Source organism: Grus americana, chromosome 1 (assembly GCF_028858705.1).
Source record: "Grus americana isolate bGruAme1 chromosome 1, bGruAme1.mat, whole genome shotgun sequence".
Classification (NCBI taxonomy): domain Eukaryota; kingdom Metazoa; phylum Chordata; class Aves; order Gruiformes; family Gruidae; genus Grus; species Grus americana.
The window spans coordinates 186,485,066-186,503,153 of record NC_072852.1 but is presented as its reverse complement, the minus strand read 5'-3'; the positions used below and the strand labels follow the sequence as shown (position 1 = coordinate 186,503,153).

The 18,088-nt window shown below is 40.6% G+C and overlaps 1 protein-coding gene across 1 annotated transcript; it reads left to right on the top strand.

Moving 5' to 3' along the window:
• Window positions 1-675: 675 nt before the first annotated feature.
• On the top strand, window positions 676-17,983 carry CCDC122 (coiled-coil domain containing 122). The gene is made up of 4 exons (XM_054812715.1): window positions 676-801; window positions 4,026-4,424; window positions 6,183-6,299; window positions 17,819-17,983. Exons 1-4 carry the CDS (start codon window positions 688-690, stop codon window positions 17,981-17,983), a joined length of 795 nt encoding a protein of 264 aa, XP_054668690.1. The 5' UTR covers window positions 676-687.
• The last annotated feature ends 105 nt before the right edge of the window (window positions 17,984-18,088 follow it).

Genomic DNA, 18,088 nt, shown 5'->3' with positions numbered 1-18,088 from the left:
AGACTAGATATCTTCAGGCATGCACAGTTCGTGGGTCATCTGAGTCATATTTGATATACTAGGCCCGAAGATGGGCTTTGTATGTGCCAGACTTGTTCCATTTTCCTGAGAGCTTGGAGTCATTTTATATAACAATACAGATTTTATTAATTATTCTATCCAAAGTGCTACAAAAGTAGTACTAAATCACTGGGGGGGATCTTTATTGTAATATTAGTTTGTGACTTTCAATGTGACAGCTTTCTCAATTTCTAGTTTATATTATATTAAGGATAGTTTAATAGTTAATATAGAAGGCACTTGCAGCATGGTAACTGCAACAATGTAAATATCCAGGCTAAATATGAGAGAATACTCTCATGCATTTAAGATGCCCTTAAGAGCTATGACTATATTCACAAACTGAAGATCTGTCCTGCGGAGAAGCTAGAAAAATGTTGCAATAGTTAATTTTATAGAATTCTGAAAGAGTTCTAATTGTCAGTCATCTCAATGCTTTGAGCATCACCCATTAAGTAACCTGTTCTTGTTAATAAAAAAACAAACCAAATGAAATGTATTGATCTGGGATCCCACAGGAAAGGCATTAATATTGTTCTCTTTCATTAACAATTAGAATTAAATAGAATGAAGATAAAACTATTCACTTCTTTTTTATGTCCTTATAGTTCTGCACTTTTGCCTAAAATGGCCAAGCAAAATTCTCCATCACTAACTGAAGTTGTAAAACAAGTTGCAGAGCAGCAGCATTCACAAGTGTCAGAGATAGAAAAAAGCAAAACAGTTCTTTTCCAATTGCAGGTAATAAATCTTATTTAGAGTAGTTTAATTAATTTGATTTTTTCATGAGATGAGGAAGTATTCCTATGAAGAAGAGAAGCTGATGGTGCCAATTATTTTCTGGGTGTTTGCATTTAAGTGTAAGGCAGCTATTCTGTTCCTCTGTGTGGCATTTAGGCTCAGCCAAAACTGTGTATGAGTATTGTTATTTGTAAGACTGCAACACAGCTAAGACTTCATTAGAGCAGGTTTTAGCAGAAGCTTTTATTTTTTATTTGGAAAAGACAAAACAAACCAGAGCCCCAGAAATACTGAAATAGCAAAGCCACAAAAACTCAATACAAAGCTAGAGCTCTTTGAATTCTTCATGGTAATTTCCTAAGCAATTAATGGGACGAAAAGATTTTTAAAGCATCCTTTTGGGCAGATTTTCACCAGACCTAGCATTTTTTTCTTAGCATCTTTTTGACATAAAATACTTTTCTCTGTGCATTTGAAGTGGGTATCCTAAATATTAAATACTGGTTTTATTTAGTAATATTTTGTATAATACTGGGTACATGTAGTTTTTGTGAAGACTGTGTAATCATTTCTGTTCTAATCTCTCACAGAATTTATTAAGCTTTCAATTATTATTTAACCTTTGAGATCAAATTTCTATTGAGAGACTTAATTTGAGTCTGAGGAAAGACACAATAGCATTCAGGCATTTTTGAACATGGGAGAATGCAAACGGAAATAGTAGAGTTCCAATTATAACACATGTGAATAGCCCTACAACTGAAATAACTGAGGTTTGAAATTTTATGCAAAGATAACATCTCTGAAGGAGAAGTGAAAACTTCTATTGCTTAGGAATGTCAATTCCTAAAGCTACACCTTGGAAGAAGCTTTCTCCTAATGATAAACCATCCCATAATATAGTATGATGATGATGCAACAATTAATTTGTGATCAAACAATTTAAACAAGGGTGTCTGTTTTAAAAAAAAAAAAACACAGAACTTTAGAGTCCTAGGTAATTAAGTTAGAATCATAGAATGGTTTTGGTTGGAAGGGACCTCAAAGATCATCTAGTTCCAACCCCCCTGCCATGGGCAGGGACACCCTCCACTACACCAGGTTTCCCAAAGCCCCATCCAACCTGGCCTTGAACACTTCCAGGGAGGGGGCAGCCACAGCTTCTCTGGGCAACCTGTGCCAGTGCCTCACCACTCTCACAGTAAAGAATTTCTTCCTAGTACCTAATCTAAATCTACCCTCTTTTATCTTAAAGCCATTACCCCTTGTCCTATCACTACAAGCCCTTGTCAACAGTCCCTCTCCAGCTTTCCTGTAGGCCCCTTCAGGTTCTGGAAGGCTGCAATAAAGTCTCCCCAGAGCCTTCTCTTCTCCAGGCTGAACCATCCCAACTCTCTCAGCCTGTCCTCTTAGGAGAGGGGCTCCAGCCCTCTCACCATCTTCATGGCTCTCCTCTGGACTTTCTCCAACAGCTCCATGCCTTTCTTGTAGTGGGACCCCAGAGGTGGAAGCAGTACTCCAGGTGGAGTCTCACGAGAATAAAGTAGAGGAAGAGAATCAGCTCCCTTGACCTGCTGGTCATGCTGCTTTTGATGCAGCCCAGGATATGGTTGGCTTTCTGTGCTTGGGATTGCCCCAACCCACGTGCAGGACCTTGCACTTGGCCTTGTTGAACTTCATGCGGTTCACACGGGCCCACCTCTCAAGCCTGTCAAGGTCCCTCTGGATGGCATCCCTTCCCTCCAGCGTGTCGACCACACCACACAGCTTGGTGTCATCGGCAAATTTGATGAGGGTGCACTCTATCCCACTGTCCATGTTGCCTACGAAGATGTTAAACAGCACTGGTCCCAGTACCAAACCCTGAGGAACGCCACTCGTCACTGATCTCTACTTGGACATTGAGTAGTTGACTGCAACTCTTTGATTGTGACCATCCTTATCTACTGAGTGGTCCATTTGTCAGATCCATGTCTCTCCAATTTAGAGACAAGGATGTTGTGCAGGACAGTGTCAAAAGTTAGTTCATTTATTTTCTTCCTTTTCCACACTTTTTCCTTTTTCTTTTTTAAAAAAAAACAAACTCTAGGAAATTCCATACAAACATGTTAGCAGAACAGCAAAGTTAAATTATTAAGAACTTAAAGTCAGAATGCAGAACTGCTTTTTCATCTTTACGTCTATCCCCTTGTGTACATGGAACAGAAGACATGGAAAACAATAATTTCCTTCCAAAATTGAAGATCTTTGCCATTAAGGTCTTTTGCTTTCCTATCCTCAGTAAATGGTGGCTGGCACTGATACAAATCCTGATAAAACTGTAGCCCAAGATTTCCAAATTAAAAGCTACACAGAAACTTTTTGTTCTTAACAATTAATAATGTCTCAATCTGTTCAAGGACATGAGTAAGAGATTTCATAGCACTCATATTGCTTCCATTAGGGAAAAGATAATAGGTGACATAAATCATGATGCTAATTCACTCACTTAATGCACTACTATTGGCTGTTACTTTGGGTTGGATACATCACAGCTGGCTTACATCACCTACAAGTCAGATGTTAAACCCGCATTAGTCATCTAGGCTCCCTTGGTAGTCAGAGAGATATATGTTTCTGAGGTAGCAATTCAGCCCTCCCATCTTAGAGTTCTTAGGATGGGTTGAAGTTCCTGGAGTTGTTCACTTCTTACCAGTGAGACTAGATGCATCTTTCTTAGGGGGTTAAAATATCTGGGATTAATCCTACTCTCAAATACTACTGTATATATGAAGACAGGATTAAAAACTTGAGTAGAACAGGCTACTTCAGCTCCATGACCCCAAACACCCATTTGTGTGTTTGTGTGGGTTTGTAAGTGATTTTTGGCATCATTAGGTTTTTTTAGTCTGATTAGGACCTAACCAGATTTCAGCTCTAAACAAATATTAGGATGGGGTTTGATCTGTCACGTCCTATGTATCTTGCAAATATGAAGAATTTAAAGTAATTTAAAGGATACTTTATTTCATATTTTAAACTCAGTCTAAGGGGAGAAGTCTAAGATAGTATTCTTGCATTGTGCCTCTAAGGTGATGATTTTAGGAACAGGATCTCTAATTCTTCCATTCAAGCCACATTAAACAAGTGAAAAAGACAACTGTTGAATAAATATAAATTACAGTATTTAACTAGATACCTAGTATCAAAAAATGTTCTTAAGTGAACACTGAATTATTTTACAGGCAAAGTTTCAGGAACTAGAAAAAGAAATGGAGTCTATTCTGTTAGAAACAAAGATGACAGAAAGGGAAATATATCTGCAAGATGATGCCATAGAAGTGACAAAATATCACTGTGAAAATCTAGAGGCCCAAGTCATAGCCTTATATTCTGAAAATTTAAAGCTGAGGCGTGACACAGAAACAGTAGAAGAAGAGTTTGAGACAACATTTGCAAGAAATAATGAATATCGGGAAAAAATAAAGGCTCATAAACATCTCTTTTGGGAAATGGAAAGTAAAATGCCAGTGATGATTGAGCTTGCTAAAAAGAAAACTGTTGTTAAAGAATTAAAGACAAAGAACGAGGAGTTAATGCATGATCTCCAGAACCCAGAAGGATCTGTTATAAAACAAGTGCAGGTACTATATTTCCTCTTTGATTCTTTTCCTTTTATGTGAAATAATTTTGGCATAGTTTAACTAATACGATTATTTTGTCTAATATGTTTATGGTTCATGAGGGACCAACTACGGGGAATATAGATAATTTATAATGCTACATTAATTGAGTAAATTTTGACTGCAGTATGCAGTAAAAAAAATCATTAGCTATTGTTATCTGTTTATTATTTTTAAGTCAGGTTCATTCTATGTGATCAAATGAACTAACCTATGAAAAAAATTACAGAACTGTAAATTAAACTATATCATTGCCAAACTATTTGTGGGCTTCTTTGGGTTGTTGGATAAACTTACATGTACACTTTTCAGAATTCTGTGGAACACTGCCACGTTGTTATATTCTTCATGTAAGAGCACAGTATTCGTTTAACTTTACGGTCAGGTAACAAACTACAGTTGAGCTGTTTGCCAACAGGAGGCAAATTTGATGAGAGGGTGGTAGAAAGAAGGAGAGAGGAAAAATATATTTGTTTTAGTATTCTAGTCTAACACTGTAGTTTTTACTTGACCCTAATTGCAATACTTATTAAAAACTACCATGTAGGAATTTTTAACCACAAAACTTTACCAATATATGAGCAAACGTGTATGAAGCTGAAATGGGGTCACAGATTTCAACTGTGATGCAACAGGCATTATTGAAAATCTGGTGTTACTGTATTCACATAAATTGATTAAAATTTAGCTGTACAAGCAAATCTTTAAATACTGATAAATGAAGATTCATTAACATTGTATTTCCCTGTGAGAAAGAAAAATCTATCTCAAATATTGCATTAAATATTCTTTGATTTTGCAATAAATTACATTTTAAACAAAATTAAGACCAGCAAAATGAATTCAAATTCCTGTATTGTTGTAGTTGTTTGCATATTTCAGATCAAGAGTTGTCCTGGTTTTGGCCGAGATAGAGTTAATTTTCCTCCTAGTAGCGGGTATAGTGCTGTATTTTGCATTTAGGATGAGAATAATGTTGATAACCCACTGATGTTTTAGTTGTTGCTGAGCAGTCAAGGACTTTTCAGCTTCTCATACTGCCCTGCCAGCAAATAGGCTCTGGATTCCCAGGAAGCTAGAAGGGGACACAGCCAGGACAGCTGATCCAAACTGGCCAAAGGGATATTCCCTACCATATGATGTCATGCTGAACAAAAAAAAAAAAACCTGGGGGAAGTTGGCCTGAGGGTGTGGTGGCCGCTGCTCAGGGACGGCTGGGTATTGGTGAGCAGGCAGTGAGCAATTGCATTGTGCATCACTTGTTTTGTATATTATTACCATTATCATAATTATCATCATTATCATCATTATTATTTTCCCTTCATTTTCTGTCCTATTAAACTGTCTTTATCTCAACCCACGAGTTTTACCTTTGTTTTTTTTCTTTATTCTCTCCCCCATCCCACTATGGCAGGGCGGGGGAGGAGTGACCGAATGGCTGTGTGGTTGTTTAGCTGCCTGCCAGGTTAAACCACAAGAGTGTATCCTCTTAAATACCTACAGACATGTAAATTATTTTAATTATTCATTTTAATAACAATTCTTAAATTATTATCACTTTATTATTAATTATTTTAATATGAAAATGTTTACTGTGGATCTCTATCTTGTCTCTATAAATGAGGTGAGACTTAAAATGTGACTTTTTTAATAAGTTTAATAGATGTACTGTGCAATTTTTTAAGGAGGGCATGTCTTTATCTTGACTTACATCTGCAGGAAGAAATTACACTTTTAAAAAGGGACATCACAACATTGAAAGAGTTCATCAATAAAAAAACAGATTTGCTGGAAGAAGAGAAAAAAAGGCATGCTAAGCTTAGAAAAGAAATTGAGGTGAGTAATTTGAATAAAATACAATTACAGTTCTGCTGACAGAATGTAGATAGTGCAAATGAAGTTTGAAGTACTTTACATACTGTTACTGTCCATACATTATTCAAGTATATACAGTAACCATGCTATCTTAAATTCTTGATACTGATAGTCTTTCTAAAATTCAGAACTTAATTGCTATCATGAGAAAAATTGAAGTTAAGAACATTTTTTCTTAAGTCTTTTAAGAAGGAGTTCAGCTGTGAACTTTTGGAATGATGTCCTGGAAAGAAAGAGGTCGCTAAGTGGTAGGTAGTAAAGCAAAATGCACAGGGTTTTATTTCTGTAATACTTCTGAAATACTTTAAATTTCACTGCTGACTTGATTATTCATGACTTGCCTCATGATTCCTGATAACTCATCAATGGGAGAATCGACTGCACCAAGAAAATGGACTTCCCATGAATCTCCATAATTTGAGCTGACATTAATTTAGGGATAAAACAGCAGCTCCTAATTAGCTGCCAAGATAAAATTCTGATAAATAGTTAAAACCTTCTCTTTTTAAATAATTTAACTATATTTTACGTTTTGTTCCTTACTAAAATATTTTATATGCCTATATAGTTTTTAGTTTGGAAGTTTCATATCATTCATCTTATTAGTTCAAATAAATGCCACAAAATTTAATGAGCAAAGGTTGATAATATAAAGATTAACTGATCTCAGGTCGGCTCTATTGCCCATTGTAAAATGTAGGAGGAAAAAAGAATCATTTTTCACATGATAGGGAACAGCAGAGAATTTTTAAACTGAAAAGCAAAACACAGCCACCTTAGAATAGGTCTATGCTATTCAGCATCTGAGGAAATACTTTATTATCAAGGCAACATCCTCCTAATAAAGTTCTCTAAACTCAAAGTGAAATTAGGCAGCCTAAAAATAATGTTCTGTTACTGGAATCAATTTAATTAAATAGTGAAGGTTAACCTGTTCTTCAGTTGTTTGAATTATACAAACTTTTTGTCTTGGAAGAAAGCCGGATTAAAAATGGAATCTTTCAGGGTATCATTTTCTATTAAGAGCTCTCTGGAAAACAATCTGATTTTCAATATCAAAACTGACAATGTACAAGCAGAGACCCAGCAGTCCTCAGCACAACTCAGGAAAGAATACTTAAGCCAAACATGGGAATAAAGTGAGATACTAGACACATAGATGAGGTTCCATTGAGCTGCAGTGGTGGGATTCAGCTACAGACGGCTGACACCTAAATGTGGTTCATAGGATCATAGAATGTCCTGAGTTGGAAGGGACCCATAAGGATCATCGAGTCCAACTCCTGGCTCCACACAGGACCAGCCGAATCAGAGCATACGACTGAGAGCATTATCAAGATGCTTCTTGAACTCAGTCAAGCTCGGTGCTGTGACCACTTCCCTGGGAAGCCTGTTCCAGTGCCTGACCACCCTCTCAGTGAAGAACTTTTTCCTAATATCCAACCTAAACCTTCCCTGTCGCAGCTTCATTCCGTTCCCATGGGTTCTAGCACTGGGTTGTTTGAATACAGGTTGCTACATGGGTCAGACAGGTTCCTGGGTGTAGTCAGTCCAGTTAATGTATTCCAGAGATCAATTCAGTTGGCCATACGTAGACGTTTGCAGTAGGGTCAGCTGCATCATGCAGTCTTTCTAGACTTTATAGTATGCATTAGCTACATTTCTATTGATCAAAACAGGAATGTAGACATGTAGGTCACACATACACCACTAAAGCTAGGTGTCAACCTACAGACTGACCCCACCTCAAGACTTCAGTTCTTATCATACAACTTTTACATATTGTATGGATTCTCAGCTTCTAGCACTGCCTTGGGCAAAAGTAACTGGCCTCCCTATAATCTCATGAAGTTCAACAAGGCCAAGTGCAAGGTCCTGCATCTGGGTTGGAGCAGTCCCCAATATCAATACAGACTGGGTAATGAATTGTTTGAGAGCAGTGCTGTAAAGAAGGACTTGAGGATATTGGTAGATGAAAAATTGGACATGAGCCAGCAGTGTGCACTCACAGCCCAGAAAGCCAACCATATCCTGGGCAGCATCAAAAGCAGCTTGAACAGCAGGTGGAGGAAGGTGATTCTGCCCCTCTACTCCACTCTCGTGAGACTCCACCTGGAGTACTGCATCCAGCTCTGGGGTCCTGTTGCAGACGGAGTGATAGAGATGCATTTCACTTGCAAGAGAGAAGCAGCAATGTATTTTATTAATAACAAAGTGAGTTAACAAAGTTCAATGGTAAATGCAACAGTAGTTTAACAAGATTCAATGGCAGGTACACTTGATTATCTAATGCATAGAGGACAGGGTCACAAAAAACTGTCAGGGAGACTCTCCCAATGAGTCATGAGGTTCAGAGAGGACCCCCTTGCTTTCTAAACTGCTTCTCAGAGAAGTCTAGGTGTGGCTGGCTCCAATCTTAGTCTCAAACTTGGTCAGCAGTTTATGTCTAAAGGATCGTATTTGCACAATCAATCCTTTATACCACTTAGTTAAGATTTTCAAAATTTCAGTGCACTTATTTGCAATTCACTTACCGAGTATCTGACTCCCATTGCTGTTGGTGACCATCCGAGAAGAGTTTCCCTCCAATTATGTTCTCCATCCTTCTTCACTCTTTCCAAGTGTGGTGGGTTGACCCTGGCTGGAGGCCAGGTGCCCCCCAAAGCAGCTCTATCACTCCCCTCCTCAGCTGCACAGGGGAGAGAAAATATAATGAAAGGCTTGTGGGTCAAGATAAGGACAGGGAAAGATCACTCACCAATTACCATCACGGGCAAAACAGACTCAACTCAGGAAAATTTAATTTATTACCAATCAAATCAGAATAGGATAATGAGACATAAAATCAAGTCTTAAAACCACCTTCCCCCACCCCTCCCTTCTTCCCAGGCTTAACTTCACTCTCAATTTCTCTACCTCCTCCCTCTCAGTGGCACAGGGGGATGGGGAATGGGGGTTGTGGTCAGTTCATCACATGTTGTCTCTGCCACTCCTTCCTCCTCAGGGGGAGGACTCCTCACACTCTGCCCCTGCTCCAGCATGGGGTCCTTCCCACAGGAGACAGTCCACCAAATTCTGCAACATGAGTCCTTCCCACAGGCTGCAGTTCTTCACCAACTGCTCCAGTGTGGGTCCCTTCCACGGGGCACAGACCTTCAGGACCAGACTGCTCCAGCGTGGGTCCCCCATGGGGTCACAAGTCCTGCCAGCAAACCTGGTCCGGCGTGGGCTCCTCTCTCCACAGGGCCACAGGTCCTGCCAGGAGCCTGCTCCAGCGTGGGCTTCCCACGGGGTCACAGCCTCCTTTGGGTGCATCCACCTGCTCCAGCATGGGGTCCTCCACGGGCTGCAGGTGGATATCTGCTCCACCATGGACCTCAATGGGCTGCAGGGGGACAGCCTGCCTCACCATGTTCTTCTCCACAGGCTGCAGGGAAACCTCTGTTCCGGTGCCTGGAGCACCTCCTCCCCCTCCTTGTTTCTCTCACATATTCTCACTCCTCTCTCTGGCTGCAATTGCTCTTGGTGGTTTTCCCCCCTTTTTAACTATGTTATCCCAGAGGCGCTACCACCATTGCTGATGGGCTCGGCCTTGGCCAGCAGCGGGTCCATCTTGGAGCCGGCTGGCATTGGCTCTGTCAGACATGAGGGAAGCTTCTAGCAGCTGCTCACAGAAGCCACCCCTGTAGCACCCCCACTAACAAAACTTGGCCACACAAACCCAGTACACCAAGAGACTGTGTATCTCTTCTGTATCATGAACTGTGATTAGGGTTTTTTTAATCTATTGTTTTGGATCTGTTCTAGCAGTTGACACAGGTCATCATGTTGTAGTAGTTTCTTCACCAATGTAGGATTCATTCTGATGGAGCTAGGCGGTAAATCTTGACTCAATGTCTACTTAGATTGTAACAATTGATGAGACGTAACAGGAGCTGAATAATTAAAGTTGCATCCCATAATTTTAGTGAAGTTACAAACACAAATATTTGAATGATGGCTTGTATCCATGGTACTGATACCTACGAGTATACAATCGGAAAGGGTTCTCATACAAACACATCCTTTTCCAAAATATACAAGTATAGTTTCAGGGGTTTCATTGGGATGTATTGCCAAATGACAAACATTTTGTTCAGTGTCAAGACAAATGTCTTGGGCTTTGATGATGTTGCTCTCACAAATACATCCTTGTTGTTCCCATATAAGGCATACGTTAATGTCAACAGTTTGCCATTTGTTTCCATTTCATTGGGCCCATACTCTATGTACTAATGGATAAAGTATAGCTCCATTGTGATTTAATCCTAGCACAATGATTAGGTATATTGTGTATACGAAGCATTGTCTATTGTTAGGACAAAAGCTGTGGCCTTATTGTTGACGGGGTCATAAGTAAAATTGACTGAGTACCACTAGGACTGGAATTCTCTATCAAATTTAGTAGCATTATCCCAAATTACCTTTTGAATTTCAGTGGGTAAGGTGCCCTCTTCACCTACTCTTATCATAGTTGCTGCCATAAATTGCATCTGCAGTTGAGCTTGGGTACAACTAAGGGCTAGAGAAATATTGTTTTGGGCTGCACCAAGTGCATCCACAGTCATTTGGTGGTCCCTGTCATTAATTCTTTCCCACTGAGGCAGTATATCAGATAAGAGCCATTGGTCAGTTCCCAGTGTTAGTAGAGAAGACCACAATGGGTGTCAGCACTGTAAGGGTTTGGAATAGTAACATGAACACAGCATTTCCATTTCTTATTCTGTGGGATGCTGTAAGAGAAAATGGAGACTTGTTTCGGCGGGGCAGGATTAAAAAGAAGGTAAAATCTGTCATGCACTATTTCTATGTTTTTCAGCGCTGTTATTGTAGCTTCCCAGGCAAGTGGGCCATGAGGTTTAGTTAAAGTCATAGGCATGGTACTAATGGATGGTAGATTGACCATCAGAAAGCCAGAGACTACTTGCATTCCTGTGAGAATGTATCGATATCCTGCAAAGAATTTGAATGGTCCGATATAACCTATTTGCCATGCAGACCATAAAGTTTTCCCTTCTTTGATATGTAGAGGTGGTGCTTCAGCAGGATGTTCTGCTTGTAATTTCAATCTACACTGGGGACATTCTGTAAGAATAGTTTCACAAGTTTTTCTGTTTATAGGCCAGCCTTTACTCTGTGCAGCAAAGTGCTTCTTTACCTGCATGGCCTAGGTTGATGTGACCATTCTCCCAGTCAATACCACTCAGGATTTGAGGTGATTTTCCTAATTTTAGTTAGCTCATCTCCCTTTTGATTCCACTTTGTGACTGGTTGATTACTCTTAGCACGAGCTTTTACCCATCCAATCTTGAAAGGTATTTTCCTGGCTGTATCTAATAATAATTGCCAATCTCTGTTTCTCCAAACGGGGGATCTATTTACTTCCCAATGCAAGGTTTCCCATTGACAGAGCGACTGTGCGGCACCAGCCCACACAGCATAAGAGGCTACATATATGATTTTTGCTCCTTTCTGTGCTGCCAAACAACTGCTCTTATTTCCCCTTCTTGTGCACTGCCTTCACCTTCTCCTATTGCATGTTTGCTGGTGGCAATATCTAATGCATTGGCCTTACATTGCCATTTACCCTTTACCCTTTTTGCTGAAGCATCTGTAAACCAAACGTTTTCTGTCGGTGTACCCTCAGCAGGGGCGGTGCATCCGGAATGGGTGAAGGTTTAAAAGGTTCCTGTAACGCTAAAGGGTCTGTGTTTATGGGCATCTGCAACTTGGAAACCTTAGTGTGTCCTTCAGTTAACTGCATATTTTCTGCAACTCTTGTTAGGTAGGCATACCGTTTTCTGATAGTGGGCTTTTGTGCAACTCCTTCTGGGGGAGCAGTCCCCTTGAGGATTTCTTCTAGTAAATGAAATGGTCCTCTAGTTTGCACAGGTTGTCTCTGATGTGTTTTCTCAACTTGTTCAACTGCTTGGACTAAAAATAAAAAGTCGGTTGAGCTAAACAGTAAAGGTCCTTTTGGCCCATTGGGGCCAGTTTGGAAGAGGTTACAGTGAGTAGCGTGTTCGGTGAAACCTCCATTCAGCTGTAATAGGGTCGTGGGGGTGCACTGGTCCCAGTGACTGATATGTTTTTAATTCTTCAGGTAGAGTTCTGACCGCCTCTTTATGTTCTAATTTCCACTGCCAGGGTTTGCCTTTCGGTAAGAGTGGGTCTAATGGATGCGAAATGATAGCAAATCCAGGTACACGCTTCCTCCAATATCCTGAAGTTCCCGTTAATTATCGTAACTCCTGCCTTGAGTTACAATATGCCTTATGGCATTTGTCGCGTTTTGATTGTCCTTAAGGTACCTGGAGGAATCACTGCACTGCCCACTATCCACCAAGTACCTAAAAAATATACTTCTTCACTTGGTCTCTGACATTTTCCAGGTGGAATCTCAATTTCTGTGTCATTTAGTGCTTGCCACGCTGCTGCCACCGCTTCCCCCACCTTCTCAGGGGAAGTTTCTCCAATCAGAATACCATCTATGTACTGGTGCAGTTTCACATCTTGGGGGAGTGAGAGTGCCTGTAAGAGTTCAGCAAGTATGGCATGAGCCTTTATGGGTGAATGTTTATACCCCTGTGGGAGTCTGTTAAAGGTACATTGTATTCCCTCCCAAGTGAAAGCAAACTTCTCTTTATCCTCCTCCTTCAAGGGAACCATAAAGAGCACAGCTTTTACATCGAGCACTCCACCGTCCCTGGGTGTGCAGCTGCTTGCAAAGTAGCTGTTAAGTTTGCAACGTTTGGTGCAGCAGCTGTTATCAGGCATGTATTAGCATTCAGGCGCCAATAATCAATTGTTAACCCCCACCTCCCGCCTGGTTTCTGAAATGATCAGACAAGTGAGTTACCTGGGGAGTGGGTTCTGGAGATAATTTGTCTTTTCTCCAATTCAGCTAAGACTTCAGAAATTCCATTTCATGTTGTAGCAGAAATCAGATATTCTGGCACGTTAGTAATGTGGCCTCCCAGTTTCCCCCGGGGTTGGGATCGATGTCTGAGCCGGAGGACCACATGCTGCCATTCGGCAGGCGCCAGGTTTGTCCGTTTAAAACATCGAAATCTAAAATATTTTCATGATGATCTTTAATTGCAAAACGAGTAGTTGACATGCGCATGTGTTTCTCACCTGGAAGCCATAAACCTTGGCACTTTGACACACAACACTCGCTCTGTTCACACTGGTAATCTTAGATCTTTGCCATCCAGATTGCACACCCAGCTTCTTGGCATCTTGTTGTGTTAGTAGTGAAATTTGTGGTCCCCTGTCTATTAGCAACTTCACCAATTGTCCTTGAGGACCAACTGGAATCAGAATATATGGGCCATCATCACATATCCACTGGACAAATCTCCACTTTCCAGACAGGCAGGCCCAATTGCCTTGCAGATACTGCTCATTTTTTTGGGGGTTCATGCCCTGCAATTCCTCCCTAAGGAGGAGGAAGTGGTTGTCTCCCTTTCTGGGGACTGGCACTGGCTGAGTGAGTCAAAATACACTCCTTGCTTTCACTGTTATCTCCTCTCTGGAATGCTTCAGTCAGACTCTAGATAATGCCAGTAGACTGACCTTGAAGCACAGGTTTTGGGAATGCCTAGGGCTAATGCATTCTTCCATAATTCATTCCTCCATTCTTGATATTCTGTTTTCGGGTTTTTAGATTTGCTTCTCTCTGATTTAGTTTCTGTTCCCTGTTTTACAGATCTGTCTTTGTGATCTCCTCCCTGGGGCTTCAGGGTTTGTTTTTCAGCTGGTGCATGCCCCAGCCCATTTCACGGCTGTAGTTAACAATACTGTGCATTAAGTCTGCCCGTGTAGGGAGTTGCTTGTGGGCATTTTGAGTGTTATCACCTAGTCCCTCATTGTGTTTTGTGTCTTTCTTGATCTCATCTCGTTTATCAACTAGATGGGGTTTAAGAAATGGTGAGGCTCCTCTAATCAGTGTTTTTAAGATTATGAAATCTACTGTAGGAGATAGTGGGATGTCATGGGGTCCTTGTTAGTGCACGGCTTGTATGCATGCAGCTTTTGTGACGGCTGTAGAAAGCTTCACTTGGAGATTTAATGGGGATTAGGGAGGATTCACCTCACTCCATGGTGTCTGTTCCTCCAGCCCAATAAGCTACTTGGCTGGTGATAGAATGGGGTGTATCTGCCAGGTCGGGTCCTAAATTTAAGAAAACTCCGGGACTCCGATAGCCATTTGCTTCATCCTCACTCAACATTATTTCGGTTGCTGCATTACACATACTCGCCACAAGTATTCAGTCTCAGTTTCACCTGGTTTTCTGCGATATTTCTCTTGCAAATTTGTTAATTGTAACGGATCCCAGGGGATGGTCTGCACAGTATATTGTGGGTGACCACCCCAAGGTCCCACGCTTCTTTCTGTTTTAACAACGGGTCTGGTTTCATATTCAGGAGGATTTGTGGGGAACAACAGCTCATCTTCTTTTGACTTGCTATCATTTAGATCACCCCAGATATCTCTATCCCAATCTTCAGGCAATACTATTAGTTTCCTAATCTATATGATGTTAGGCGGGTGAGGAGCCTGCATAAGTATAATTTTGACTGTTTCTCCCAACTTTTGTCTTTTTTCCTTTTCTTCCTGTAATTGTTTTTGCAGCTGTTTGATTTTTAAAGATAGTAATAACTCAGTTGCCTTTCTACCTTCTATTTCTTTCTTTAGGTCCTGCTCCTTCCTATTTCTATTCTCCCTTTCTTGATATGCAGCTTCTAAACAGGTACCTAGCATCTTGCAGATAACTCCTTTCCCTTTTCCATCCTTTGTACGGCCCCTACTTGCTTTTAAGTGGTCCTCAATGACTTCACAATTATGCCAATTGTCAGGAGCCCATTCTTCTGAGAATTTGGGACTCCATGCCTCTGTAAATTTGTTGCAGATTGAGTGATAGAGATGCATGAGGGTCAGAGAGGAGCTCCTCTTATAAGGGCACTTACAAGAAAGATGGGGACAGACTTTTTCCCAGGGCCTTCAGTGACAGGACAAGGGGCAACAGTTTTAAACTGAAAGAGCATGGGTTTAGATAAGATATTAGGAAGAAATTCTTTACTGTGAGGGTGGTGAGGCACTGGCATAGGTGGCCCAGAGAAGTTGTGGATGCCCCCTCCCTGGAAGTGTGCAAGGCCAGGTTGGATGGGGCTTTGGGCAACCTGGTGTAGTGGAGGGTGTCCCTGCCCACGGCAGGGTGGTTGGAACTAGATGATCTTTGAGGTCCCTTCCAACCCAAACCATTCTGTGATTCTATAATTCATTAATTTGCAAAGAGTATGTGAGGTCCCAGGTTTCTGATCCTCCATATACAAACAAATCATTGTGTGGGATTAATAACTTTGTTGTTGCTGTAGGACTTCTAGGAGCCTTGATTCAGCAATGATTGTAAGTACTCATCTAAGTCTGCCCCTATACAGCCCCGTACTTAAATGCCTACAGAATTCCTGTTGAACCTTTGTTAATGGCTAAGCTGGCACTCAGAATGAACTGATTCTCACAGCCCTGGTGCTCCCACTTTGCCTCAGTGATGTTTCAGGTTTCCCACAAAGATTTCTCTAACTAAGCACATCGTGCAGGAATGTAATTCAGACTGCCTTTCTAAAGCAGCTGAATTTTGGAAAGTTAAAAAATTATTGATGAAATTACCTTCTGCAAGGAAATTTGTGCATAAGTGTTTCCTTTTTTCCAAGGAAAGTCAGTGATCTGACATTACTAATTACTAAACTACAATTAATTCATAACTGGTATGCATCTTATCAGGTGGGGTACTGATGGGCTTTTAAGGCAGTGTGTAGACCTTGTCCCTGTCCTTTTCCTGAGCACAGCCCTACCACCCATCTCTTGAAGAGCAGAGCCTGTTCCCAGTCTTGGACAGGGATGTCAACAATAAGTCAGGGTGGTTACCTGTATAGGAACAAAGCTTCTGTCATAAAGACTAATTCAAGACATCTAAAAATAATAGAAAATAGAAAATAAATCAAAAATAATAGAAAATAATCAAAATGTAAAAATAATATGAAAAAGAAAACTCAAAAGACTGTCTGTTCTCTTGCTGCCCTCTTTCCTCCACATCAGCGTGTGGTTATATTATTCTTGACAGATGCTTGTCTATCCTGTCCTTGAAGAACCTGAGGGGTGGAGATTCCACAGGTGCCCAGGCATTTTTTTCTAATACTTAACTTACATGTACACAAGGCCCTGTAAAAAGAGCAATGTTCCCTCTCCCCTCTGTCCAGGAAGTGTATTAGTGCCCTCCGCCTCAGCAGATGTGCCAGACAGTTCCCAATAATGATTCTGCAGACACATTTCTAAAAAAAAGTAGATAATATTAATCATAGATGTTTCAGTGTCATTCAACACAGTCCTAGTGATGTTCGGATCCTGCACGCACTCATTCAGGTGAGTGAATCTGACAGCATCCCTCAAAAAGTTGTGAAGGAATATAGTGGAGAGCAGGCAACATGAAAAAAGACAACCCATCACCAGTAAAAAAAGGCAGTGTAATTTATAAAACATTAGTGAGGAAGTTAGTTATATGTGAAATTTAGGCAGCGAGACCCACGGGAAGTCACTGGCAATGCTGTAGTTCTGATGCAGCTGTACACTATCATGTGTACGTTAAATACAGTGTAGTGATGTTTCAATAAGCAGACATAAGAATAATTATACACTACCACTCATATGCCATTCAAACTAGGGTAAGTAAGCCCAAATTTTCGTTAAGTGAATACCCATTATTTCCATTTTCATTATAATGAATGTTTCATGCTTCTACACTTCAGAATGCAAATCTTCAGAAGGTCATCTGCAGCAGCCGTTCTTCTCCACATAAGGCAGCAGTCAGGGCAAAATTGATACAGTACTGCATTGCCACAGTATTGCCTTTCTAAGAAAAACATACCTTTTTAACTGCAGCGCAACAGTGAACATGCTACAACAGCCATCTAGGTTACCTTATTTATATTCTAATTTATACCCAAACACACCTGTCAAAGAAAGAAAATTTCTTCCTTTCTCCTCTCTCACTCTGGAGCCTGAAATCTTCAATGTACAGTGTCACCACAGCTGTGAGAGGCCGGCTCTTTGGGTGGGATTTACTTTGTGAAATTTTAAACATCTACAGAGCAGATACCCACACTGAACTTCTCACTTAAGTGCTTAGTGGGACAGAGCTTTTCTTCCGTTATTGGGAAAGAGAGGCATGATTCATATTGTCCTGAAGCAGATATCAGAAATAAGTCAGATGATTGGCTTCCTAGACGTCTCTGTGTCTCTTCAGTAGCTATAAAGTGAACATGGAATGGTTCGGTCAAATGTCACAATCTGCAATTAAGGGTTAAGTGAGCTGAACCCACATCTGTAAATTGTTTTACTTGAAAGAAATATTGAAGTGAATTTTATTCTGTTTTATTAGGTACAGAATAAAAGATATGACGCTATTCTAAAACGTTTGCATTGCCAACTGAACAAACTCCATTCAAACAAAAAGCAATGGCACTGGAACATTCAGCAATTGGAGAAGAAGGCAGCAGAACTAAGAAAATGTCTTGGAGTAGTGGAGTTACAAAGTAGCATATAAAACAAAGCTAACAGAGCTACAATGTGGGTAATCTTTTCCAGACAGTGGAGGTTTTTTTGCTGGGAATACTACAAATAGTAAAGTAGCCTAATAGCTGGGCCAAGG